This window comes from Rhinoderma darwinii, chromosome 11 (assembly GCF_050947455.1).
Source record: "Rhinoderma darwinii isolate aRhiDar2 chromosome 11, aRhiDar2.hap1, whole genome shotgun sequence".
Lineage (NCBI taxonomy): Eukaryota > Metazoa > Chordata > Amphibia > Anura > Rhinodermatidae > Rhinoderma > Rhinoderma darwinii.
Genome location: NC_134697.1, coordinates 84,539,554 through 84,552,647, shown reverse-complemented (window position 1 = coordinate 84,552,647; position 13,094 = coordinate 84,539,554). Strand labels below are relative to the sequence as shown.

At 43.1% G+C, this 13,094-nt stretch overlaps 2 protein-coding genes across 5 annotated transcripts in view; both read left to right on the top strand.

Moving 5' to 3' along the window:
* Positions 1-13,094, top strand: part of LOC142663315 (membrane-spanning 4-domains subfamily A member 4D-like) — a 120,663-nt gene that overhangs the window by 50,413 nt on the left and 57,156 nt on the right. The gene's annotated exons all lie outside the window — the stretch shown is intronic.
* LOC142663999 (apelin receptor B-like) lies at positions 2,976-4,345 on the top strand. Its single transcript, XM_075842870.1, has one exon. The coding sequence runs from the start codon at positions 3,022-3,024 to the stop codon at positions 4,144-4,146; it is 1,125 nt and encodes a 374-aa protein (XP_075698985.1). The 5' UTR covers positions 2,976-3,021; the 3' UTR covers positions 4,147-4,345.

The window sequence follows — 13,094 nt, the reverse complement described above, 5'->3', positions numbered from 1 at the left end:
TAGTACAGATTACTGGTTCTTATATGGCGCCAACATATTATGCACGGCTGTACAGAGGTTATCCTCCTAATCTAAATAGCCTATCTGAAGTATTGAATTTTAAAGTCTATGTAAACCTTTGAAAACTTGTTTTTAAAATAAAAATGTTTATCAGGGGGTTTGGTGCAACTTTCTGAATACTTTTTATTGAAAATTATTTTTACTTTTTTAGATACAGCTGCTTTGTATCCCATATACAGAGCAGCTGTATCTAGAGCTGAGACCTGAATCCGTCAGGTCTGCGGGACTGACGGGTTCAGTGTCAGCGGGTCCTGTGTGTCTCTGAAACGCAGGATCCACCTGTTATTGATCACATCAATGTTATGGACTGAGATGTTATTGGTAACGGTTCGATCCTGCGTGTCAGAGACACACACAACCCGGTGTCACTGAACTCGTCAGTCCCACTGATCTGACGGATTCAGGTCTCCACTCTAGAACTTTAATGAAAAGTATTTAGAAAGTTGCAGCAAACACTGACTGTCATTTTTCTAAAACAAAAAAAATTATATTTCAAAGTTGTACATAGACTTTTAGTCTTGGGGGTAGTAACCCTTTAGGCCCCATGCACACGAACGTGCTTTTGCGGCCGCAATTCCCCCAAAAATCCACAGGAGAATTGTGACCCCATTCATTCCTATGGGGCCATGCACACAACCATGGTTTCCACGGTCTGTGCATGGCCCAGGAGCCCAGACCGCAGAAAGAACGGGCATGTCTTAATACGGCCATGTTCTTCGGTCCAGGCTCATAGCAAATAATGGCCGCGGCCATGTGCACGGCCCGCGATGTGCGGGCGGCTTGTGGGTGACAGTCCGCCCCCGGCCGACCCGAAAATCACGGCCGTGCACATGGCTACAGTCATGTGCATGAGGCCTTAATTGTAGGTTCTTTCTACTAATGTCAGTAGGCAGAAATTTAGTATGTTTTACCTCATTCATTTTATTTGTAGGTCAATCCCTCCAATCCCATGGAACAAATATGCTATAAAATCATGACTTTAGGGGGTGTAAATATAATACTCCTAGTGCTATTACTACTACTTCTTACAGGGGGGTCATGTATAACAATAAATGCAGAGAATCAGAAGATTACACTTGAATGAACTCAAAATGACAATACAGTGATTCTTTGCACTATTTATATGTATGCCCCATTGTAGCGGTCCCCCATTGATTCCGAAAACAAACCAACTACAGCACTAAGGGCCCTTTTACATGGGCCAATTATCTGGCCCATTGGTACCTATTGGTTCCCATTCATTGTCCTGTGTAAACGCTTGTTCATCGGCTGGTTGTATAGTTTCTGCAGCCTAAAATATTATCGTTGTCGGCAGCACATGTGTAAACAGGGCGACGCACTGCTGACATGATAGGAATGTATGGGGACGAGCGATCATAGTAACGAGAGCTCGTCCCCATACATAGCTCCTTGTAAAGGAGCAAACGAGTGCCGATCAACCAGCTGTCTCATTGAGCAGCGCTCGTTGTTACAGCCAAATTGGCCGGTGTAAAAGGATCCTTAAGCTTCGTTCACATCTGCGTCGGGGGGTCCGTTCATGGACCTCCGTTGGACCTTTTCGTCAGGGGAACCCATGAACGAAATCCAAACTAAAACCAATGGAAACCCATAGATTTCTGCTTGCATCACTATTGACTTCAATGGTGATGGATCCGGTGCAAATTGTTTCCGTTTGTCACCGTTGTGTGAGGGTTCCGTTGTTTTGATGGAATCAATACCATAGTCGACTGCGCTATTCATTCCGTCAAAACAACGGAACTCCTACACAACGGTGACAAACGGAAACCATTTTCACCGGATCTCTCACCATTCAAATCAATAGTTTCCGTTAGGGGAACCCATGAACGGAATCCAGACAGAAAGCTCAGATGGAACCCATTTATGGAGTCCCGACGCAGATGTGAACGAAGCCTTAGCAGAGTAGGCATATCAGTTGGTCACTGGTTAGAGATCTCTGCAATTCAAAACCTCTGCCACACTGCTGTGAATGATAAAATCGCTGATAAATACCAAAGAGGTTAGGGTGCATTATAAAGAGCTGCAGCCCCTCTGTTTTTGGAACTGGTGGTACTCAATGTCTATATTTGACCAAGATTAAGTTTAGTTGGAAATTTGTTTTTTTCTATTAATTTACTGTGTTTACAAATCTCCAGCCCATACAATGACATAGAGAGGAATAAAGGCTGTGGTCCCAAGAACTTACAATCCAAAAGAAATTTATAAAATATGTACATATGCGGTACAAAGATTATAATCACGCTAAAAGAGTCCCTGTCCCAAATTTTGCTCACAATCTAATATTCCTATCTACATAACTTCTACAAAAAATAAAACCTGACATAAAATATGTGAATAATTCATGTGAAAATGGAGTTAAAAAATTTATAATTTTTTTAATATCCTATAATGGAGTGACATTTACCAGAAGTATTACAATTGTAATTTTTTATTTGATTTTGACTACAGCGCTGTGTGAGTTGACTTGTTTTTGCTGTTTGCGTTTCTGTTGTTTCCCTCCTGTACACGTTACCTGTTTTGTTAGTTGCTAGACTTAAGGAATATACAGGATGGTCCAAAGAAGCCCAGCTCTACAGATCATTATGTCATGTCATCCTGTTTATAAACTGTAAGGTCAGTGTACATTGATAACTTTGACCCTGTGCGCCTCATATACAGGATGTCTGCTACAGTCCCATCTGTCTCCACCGCAGTCCCGTCCCCCCCCAGGATATAATGAGGGGGGTGATAATTGAGTTACCATATCACTTGGAGAGCAGCATAAACAGGCAAAAGGCTTTAAGGAAAGAGTTAAACATCCTCCCGACACACACCTAGCCTGTTGAATTGGAGGGGGTGTTCTTGGGTGGGAGGGGAGACCTATACATAAGAGTGTGTTTGTCTATAATCAGATACTATTAAAGACCTAGAGAAAGCAGAACTGTACACTCAAGACTGCAGGAGATGGACGAGGAGACTGATAACCTGACCAATCTACTGGAGATGTCCGTCTGCGAATACGATGAGTGGGAACCATCGGTTGGGCTCATACCAGCGGCCTACCTCCTTATCTTTTTCCTGGGCATTACTGGCAATGGACTAGTGTTGTGGGCAAGTCACCGTCGCAGGGACCGGACACGGGCTGCGGATTCTTTCATACTACAGTTAGCACTGGCGGATTTGGCTTTTGTTGTGACTCTTCCACTGTGGGCTGTCTACGCTTCTCTTGGATATCACTGGCCCTTTGGCAAATTAGCCTGCAAACTCAGCGGTTATCTAGTTTTGCTCAACATGTATGCCAGTGCCTTCTGCCTCACCGGACTAAGCTTGGACAGGTACATAGTAATTGTTCTCTCACCTGGTCCTGGTCATCCACGTTCTCCACTCTCGAGTCCACTGGCCACCATCATCACATGGGCAAGCGCTGGTCTTCTTGCTCTTCCTGCCCTAATTTTCAGGAACACCGGACAGACAGATGACCTTTGGGACAACAGGACACTGTGCTACATGGATTACTCAGCTGTGGACAGTAGTGGTCAAACTCACCTGTGGGAAGCTGGTTTGGGATTTTCTTCCACTCTGTTGGCCTTTATAGCTCCATTCTGTGTTATTCTCTTCTGCTATGTGGGCATTGGTCGCAGAGTTTCAGGTCACTTTCACTTGCCCCTGGTTGCCAGCCGAAAAAGGAGATTATTGGCTATCATGGTTGGATTGGTGGTCACATTTGGAGCATGCTGGTCCCCTTTTCACCTGGTGAAGAGCATCTATGTCCTCATGAATGCAGAAGTGTTACCTCTCAGCTGTGCTCTACATGTTTTCCTCAACAACCTGCACCCTTATGTAACATGTTTGGGGTATGCCAATAGCTGCATGAATCCGGTTCTTTATGCCTTTCTGGATCCCAGATTCAGAGGTCATTGTCGTAGGTTGCTGAGATGTGGAAATTTCTTCAAAGGGGACAGAGAACAAGTGGAGGATCAAGAGAAGAAACCTGGAGGAGGCAGTTCCTCTGCTGGAGTTGCTGAAGATGGGAATAAGCCTACAAAAGTCTCCACAGAAGAAGAGGAGTTGGCTGGCATGAAGGACTAAGCATGAGGAAAATGTGTTAATGGATGTGTATCAAGTGTTCAAGCAATGTTCGTTTTGCTTCATTTTTGAACTTCGTCTTTCCAAGTTATTGCTGCATGTGAGTTCAGAACTTTTTTCTTTTGTCATAGACTATTCATCCTTGCAAAAGGACACTAGTGGACTCCAGAATTCATAAGACGTCCCTCAAAGACTAGAGCACTTAATAGACTGCTTGGGGGGTTTCTTCAATTGCTGTTTTGTATTTTAGATTTTTTAGTTTTTACAATTATCTTAATAAAATAAAATTAAAATGATCTTAACGTGAACTTGAGCAATAGCAATCGGGTGGTTTGTCTTGACGAGAGCTAGATATTGGATTATACAACTGGTGTTCTTAATATTTTACAACACAAATATTCTTTTACCTAGCGTGACCAATCAGATATCTGTGTTGATCAGTTTTTGAGCAATTCTTATATCTGATTGGATGTTATGGTCTGTCACGTAACGATAGGTGGTGACAAGTTGCGCATAATAACAGTAATTATCAACGATACGAGTGGAAAAGACGCGTTGTAGGATTTAACAGGAAACAGACGTTCCCAGAAATAGTTTTTTGTACAATCAATTGTAGAACGTTATCTTTAAACGTATGTGATATCCACAGGATAGGTGATAATTGTCTGATCGCTGGGGGCCCCACTACTGGAAACCTCCCACCGATCGCAAGAACGGAGGTCATGAACCCCTGTTCCTCCTCACTGCTCAACTGCACTGGGGAGGACATTGAATAGAGTGGTGGATGCATGCTCAACCGCCGCTCCATTTAAGCTCCACCTCACTGCGGTGGGTGCAGTGAGGAGAAAAGGGGGTTAGGGACCACTGATCTCTTGATCAGTCGGGGTCCCGGTTGTGGGCGCCCCCAGTGATCAGACAATTATTGCCTATCCCATAGATAGGCGATAATTGTTGATTCTGGGAATACTCCTTTAACTGGAAAATCCCTTGTCCCCTAGGTCACACTCATAAGGTTCTGGGAAGCTGAGATATATGGAGTTGTTTGTTGGAGTTCTCACACTGTGTGGCTTGTTATTAGTATGTAAAAGAAAAAAAATAGTGACCACCGTGTTCTCTCCACGCAACAAGAAAGCACAGGGACAGATAATATCGATGTAAACGACTCCTTATATCTGAATTTACCATGTACCTATTAGCATGACATAGGGGAATAGAATTGTGACACCTAAATGTTCAGATTTTGGGTGGAATTAAGTTTTAATAATCTATATAACAAAATAAAATAAAAACAAGCTACTCTGTAGGAAAAGTATATCAAAGAAAAGCAATATTACAGCATTAAAGCTCATGGTACTGTGGTACGCAGAGTCCATTCGGCTAAGTATAATGATGTGTGGGCACACCCTGTACCACCATTGTCTCCAAGGGAGTATACAAGGTATTCAGGGTTGGACATACCATTGGTGCAACCGCACAGGGGCCCAGCAGGTGAGGGGGCCCATTGCAACCTTAGTAGGAATCTGCTAGCTGCTTATGTCTATATCTCACAATTACTGGTGAATTGTTAGAGCAATGGTTCCCAAACCTTCTGAGGCCATGGCCCACTTTTGGCCTAGACTTTTGTTTGGGACCCCCCACTACAGTACTTAGCCCCATTTTGTCTGACATATTTCAACATCATTCATAGTTAGATGTCGATACTTAGCTCCATTCAAAAAATAAGTCCCTGCAACATTGAAAACAATGATAATTGCGCGGAAAGTGTGGGCTCAAGCTATCCTGCTGCTGTGCGTCGCTGAGGCCCAACTATGGCCGCTGATGGTGGGTCATGTGACATGACACTTCATCAGTGGCCATCAGAGGCGTAGCTAGGGATTTATCACAGGGGGGTGAAACGCAAATGAGTAGGCCCCAACCCAGTGGGCCCCCCACACAGTATAATGACCCCTTAGTGGCCCTTACACAGTATAATGCCCTTATAGCTGTCCCCACACAAAATAATGCCCCTATAGCTACTCCCACAAAGTATAATGACTCTATAGCTGCCCCCACACAAGATAATGCCCCTCTAGCTGCTCCCACACAGTATAATGACCCCTTAGTGCCCGCCACAGTATAATGCCAATATAGCTGCTCCCACACAGTATGACACCTTAGTGCCCCCACACCGTATAATGCCCCTAAAGCTACTCCCACACTGTATAATGATTCCTTACTGCCGCCACACAGTATAATGACCTCTTAGTGCCCCTCCCACAGAATAATGCCCCTATAGCTGCCCCCACACAGTATGACACCTTAGTGCTTTCAACACAGTATAAGGCCCCAATAGCTGTCCCCACACAGTATAATGATCCCTTACTGCCCCCAAACAGTATAATGACCCCTTTGTGTCCCCACAGTATAATGCCCTAATAGCTGTCCCCACACAGTATAATGATCCCTTACTGCTCCCACACAGTATAATGACCCCTTAGTGCCCCCATACAGTATAATGCCCCCACACAGTATAATGCCCCAATAGCTGTCCCCACATAGTAAAATTATCCCTTACTGCCCCACACAGTATAATGCCCCAATAGCTGTCCCCGCATAGTAAAATGATCCCTTACTGCCCAACACAGTATAATGACCCCTTAGTGCCCCCCACAGTATAATGCCCCTATAGCTTCCCCCACACAGTAGAACACCTTAGTGCCCCCCACACAGTATAATGCCCCTATAGTGCCTCCCTACACGGTATAATGCCCCTAAAGCTACCCCCACACAGTATGACGCCTTAGTTGCCCCCACACAGTATAATGCCCCGATAGCTGCCCCCACACAGTATAATGCCCATATAGTGCCTCCCTACACAGTATAATGCCCCCAATAGCTGTCCCCACACAGTATAATGACCCACAAGTGCCCCTCCCACAGAACCACAGAATAATGCTCCTATAGCTGCCCCACACAGTATGACCTCTTAGTGCTCCTGACACAGTGTAATGCCCCTATAGCTGCCCCCACACAGTATAATGACCCCTTAGTGCCCCCCCCCACAGCACAGTATAATGCCCCTATAGCTGCCCCCACACAGTATAATGAACCCTTACTGCCCCCACACAATACAATGACCCCTTAGTGCCCCCCAAAGTATAACGCCCCTATAGCTGCCCCCACACAGGATAATGCCCCTATAGATGCCCCAACACAGTATAATGCCCCTATAGTTCCTCCCCACACAATATAATGCCCCTAAAGCTGCCCCACACAGGATAATGCCCCTATAGCTGCCCCACAAAGGATAATGCCCCTATAGTGCCTTCCCTCACAGTATAATGCCCCTATAGTACTTTCCCACACAAAGGATAAAGCCCCTATAGCGGCCCCCACACAGGATAATGCCCAAATAGCTGCCCCACACAGTATAATGCCCCCTATAGCTGCCCCGACACAGGATAATGCCCCTATGGGGCATTCTGATAGTACAATGCCCCTAAAGCTATAATGACCCTAATAATGCCCCATATCTGCCTCCACACAGAATAATGCCCCCATAGCTGCCCCCACAAAGCATAATGCCCCTATAGCTGCCCCCATACAGTATATTGCCCCTACAGCTGCCTGCATACAGTATAATGCCCCCACAGCTGCCCCCATATTTGCCCTCAATCAGTATATTTCCCAATAGCGGCCCTCCCTATACTCAGTATAATGTCACCATAGTGCCTAATAAAATAATTATTCACCAATCCCTCTGCTCCTTCGGTCTGTGCAGTGTGTGGCTCGGCACAGACAGGCGCGATGACATGACTACATCACTCCTGTCTGCTCAGAGCCTGTGAATGCTGGAGCAAGGTGCTGTCAGCTACTTGCTCCAGCATTGAATTCAACTGTATCTGCATACCGAAGACGCAGATGCAGATGAAACCGGGACATCGATGAGTGGCGCAGAACGCCCCGGAGGTCTTCACATAACCCCCTAGATGTCGTGACCCACAGTTTGGGAAACACTGTGTTAGAGAAACATAAAGGGGGTGCTCTTTGATGAACTATTGGATAGCAAGGTGCCCATTTAATGTTCCTGCACAGGGGCACTCTGCTGTCCTATAAAACAACCAGAAAAGCGACTACCTACAAAAAGGTATGCACACCCATATTAGTAAGCAATATAAGAAAAAATACTTTATTAACATATAATATACAAAGCAATTATATATACATATACACACACCAACTAACAATACAGTTAAAACACCACTAAAAACACAAGGAAAGTCAGATGAAAATAATATGACCCTCTTGCGGTGAGAACCCCAAATAAGGAATAGGACCAGAATAATGATATAAATACTCTCTATACCATATGGCATTCCCTAAATAAAGTGCTATGTGCTCAAAAAGCATATATCGCTAGGCGCATGATAAAACTGCATATGTGAAGTGAATACAAATGATTGAATCAGAGGCGTAGCTAGGGGTTTAGCACAGGGGGGACAAAACATATCTGAGTGGGCCCTAACCCAGTGGGCTCCCAATGCATATTTACAACTGAAGAGGCGCATCTCTGTATATACCAGCCTGGCTAGTATACACAGGTAAGATGTGGGTTATAAACAGGGATGATGGGGGTTATATAAAGGTATGATGGCTGGTATACACATGGATGATACTCATCATCCCTGTATATAACAACCGTCATTATGTATATAACAACCCTGTATATACTAGCCATCATTCCTGTATATAAACCCCATCATCCCTGTATATACCAGCCAGGCTGGTATTTACAACCCCTGTTGGGCTGGGGGTTATAAAAAAGGATGATGGCTGGTATTTACACGGATGATGGGGGTTATATACGGGGATGATGGCACAGTGATCATGTCTGATCCAGCCTTCATCCATGTATATAATCCCCATCATCCCTGTATGTACCAGCCATCATCCCGGTTTATAACCCCTATCTTCCTGTAAATACCAGCCTGGCTACAGTACGGTATACAAACCCCATCATCTCTCTATCCATCCATTATTGGGGAGGGGTACTTGCTTACCCTCTCCTCACACGCAGGCTTCTTCTGTTCCTCTCTGGCGGGCAGCGTCAGAGGTGTGCTCTAGCAGACGTACCTAGCCTGCGGTCATGGCAGGGGCGGTGGTGGTCGCGGTGGGCCCCACCATCTCAGTGGGCTCGGGGGCAACCGCCCGGTTGTCGTCCCCCCGCCGCCTACGCCACTGGATTGAATCATACAAAAAGGCATAATAAAGTACAAAAAAACCCACCCCATGAAAGGGGATGAATAATGTATACAAAGACCCATTTGCGGTGTTCAAGTCATCAGTTGTCCATGCGTGGACAACCCATTTAAGGTCCTGCCACTGGGTTTAATGAGGTTCATGTTAGGACTTTGACTAGGCCACTCCAAAAATGTTCTCCTTTCAGAGGTGGACTTGCTCTTGCGCTTTGGATCGTTGTTTTGCTGCATAACCCAACTAGGTTTGAGCTTCAGACCAGGAACGGATAACCGGACATTCTCCTTCGGGGTTGTCACTGTAACTACTGTATGTGGAAAGGGGCCAGCAACAATTCATTAATCAGAAATTCAGTTTCCTTTTCCTAAACTGCTGTCCTGTATGTCAAACTTTTCCTCTGTCTCTCCCTCCTGTCTTATTATGGTCTGGTGGCTTTTGTTACAAATGTATCAAGTGCCGGTCACTTCCTTCGATTTCTGACTGTATTTAATAGTGCAAGACACTTCATTGTTAGTACATACAGCGCACATTTTACACGAGCGTATTTAAATTACTCATCGCGTAAAAAAAAGGCGTCATGTCAATTATTTGCCGTGTAAAGCGCCCCAATAACGCACTAAATGTTTTCATAGTCAATGAGTCCTAATTCTGTGCCAAAAAGCACGCGCTAATCACATAAAAAAACACGCGGAGGACGCGTCAAAAATGCCTGTATTTCTACAAAATACTTTTACATATCGTTGTTTTTTTTGTGTCATGTGAACATGCCCTAAGTATTGCAGTGTATTATGCCTGTCAGTTTTACACTGACAGGCAGCCTTAGGGTATGTGCACACGCTAGCTGTGATTTACGGCTGAAATGACAGCCTGTTTTCAGAAGAAAACAGCTGCCTCGTTTCAGCCGTAAATGCTCCTCCTCGTAATATACGAGGCGTCTGTGACGCTCGTATATCTTGAGCTGCTCTTCATTGAGTTCAATGAAGAACGGCTCAAATTACGTAGCAAAGAAGTGCCCTGCACTTCTTTGCCGAGGCAGTCAATTTACGCGTCGTCGTTTGACAGCTGTTTTTACATTTGTGCGGTTTTTACATTCTGATGTGGAAATAGGCGGTTTTATACTGCCGATTTTGGAGTGTTTTTGTTTTTTATTCTTAAAAACTAGTCGGGTACAATTCGCAAGCGGAAACGCAAGATAAATAAAAATGCTGCAGATTTTAAAATACCCACCGCAGGTCAATTTACGTGCAGAAAAAAATCAGCAACGTGTAAATGAGATTTCTTTAAATCTCATTTACTTTGCTGGTGTTCCCGTATTACGCTGCGGATTTGCCGCAGGAAAATACGTGCAGCAAATCTGCATGTACTACGCGTCGTGTGCATTTTGCCTTACTCGGACAGGGCCTAATAGGCTACTACACAAGGCAGACTTGGAGACCATTGTTGGGTCTCCAGTTGCCATAGCAAACGCCAGCACCACACAATCGTGTCGCAGTTGTCCCGATTGGTTTTTAACCACTTAGATGCCATGGTGGCTATTGTATCCGTCAGGTCAGCGGGACTGACGGGTTCAGTGACAAGGGGTCCTGATTGCCTCTGACACGCAGGATTGAGCTGTTACCGATCATATCTAAATTCATAACTTAGATGTGATCAATTACAGGTGGATCCCTTGAGTCAGAGACTCTCAGGATCTGCTGACACTGAACCCGTCAGTGCCACTGACCTGACGGATTCAGGTCTCAGTGCTAGATACAGCAGGATACAAAAAAGCTAAAAATACAAATTTCAAAGGTTTACATAGCCTTTAAGAAAGCTCCATAATAAACCAAATAAACAGAGGAAGGCCAAAGGGAGGAAGTTTGTGTTTGTAAGACGTGTGAAAGAAATCAGCATCTCAGCAGGAGGAGGTTGAGATGTCCAGCAGAAGATTGAAGGGGCAGAGTCTGTTTTCTATCCAAACAAGATAACAATTCTCCCCCGCGCAGATTCAGTGACCACACATACTGGTTCATAAATGTGCATATGTATATGTCTCTTAGTCCTAGCTGAATGTAAACCGAGCCAGCCACAGTGCCTCCATAGTAGCATAGAAGGGCCATCAATGGAATTATGCACGTAAAACCAGCCATATTGCCTCCACAAGGGCAAATCTTATTTCCCCCACAAGTTAACCATAATGCCCCCAGAAAAGATAGTACGGGCCAGAATATACTGCCCCCTATGTCAAGAAAATAACTACTATAATATTGTTCCTATGGGCAAAAATACTGTAATACTACTTCCAAGCCGAAAAAATAAATACTATCATTTTGCCCCCCTGTGGGCAAGAATATAACTACTGTAATACTGCCACCTGTGGTCAAGATGATAACTACTGTAATATTTCCCAATGTGGGCAAGAATACTGTGATATTGCCTCATATGGGCAAGAATATAACTATCATAATACTGCCCCCTATGCACAAAAATATGATTACTTTAATATTGCCCTCTAAGGACAAGAATATAACTACTATAATACTTCCCCCTATATACAGGATTATAACCACTATAATACTGCCTCCTATACACAAGAATATAACGACTATAATACTGCTCCTATATACAAGAATATAACTACTATAATACTGCTCCTATATACAAGAATATAGCTACTATAATGCTGCCCCTATATACAAGAATATAACTACTATAATACTGCCCCTATATAAAAGAATATAACTACTATAATACTTCTCCTATATACAAGAATAGAACTACTATAATACTGCCCCCTATATACAAGAATATAACTACTATAATACTGCTCCTATATACAAGAATATAACTACTATAATACTGCTCCTATATACAAGAATATAACTACTATAATACTGCTCCTATATATAGGAATATAACTACTATAATACTGCCCCCTATGTACAAGAATATAACTACTATAATACTGCCCCCTATGTACAAGAATATAACTATTATAATACTGCCCCCTATATACAAGAATATAACTACTATAATACTGCCCCATATATACAAGAATATAACTACTATAATACTGCCCCATATATACAAGAATATAACTACTATAATACTGCCCCCTATATACAAGAATATAACTACCTTAATACTGCCCCTATATACAAGAATATAACTACTATAATACTGCCCCCTATATACAAGAATATAACTACTATAATACTGCTCCTATATACAAGAATATAACTACTATAATACTGCCCTATATACAAGAATATATCTACCATAATACTACCCCCTATATACAAGAATATAACTACTATAATACTGCCCCTATATACAAGAATATAACTACTATAATACTGCCCCTACATACAAGAATATAACAACTATAATACTGCCCCCTATATACAAGAATATAACTATTATAAAACTGCCCCTATATACAAGAATATATCTACTATAATACTGCCTCTATATACAAGAATATAACTACTATAATACTGTCCCTATATACAAGAATATAACTACTATAATACTGTCCCTATATACAAGAATATAACTACTATAATACTGCCCCTATGTACAATAATATAACTACTATAATACTGCCCCCTATATACAAGAATCTAACTACTATAATACTGCCTCCTATATACAAGAATATAACTACTATAATACTGTCCCTATATACAAGAATATAACTACTATAATACTGTCCCTATATACAAGAATATAACTAC

Bases quoted from the DNA above. Each gene is read 5' to 3' on its own strand.
- LOC142663999 (XM_075842870.1), top strand. From the start codon at position 3,022: ATGGACGAGGAGACTGATAACCTGACCAATCTACTGGAGATGTCCGTC.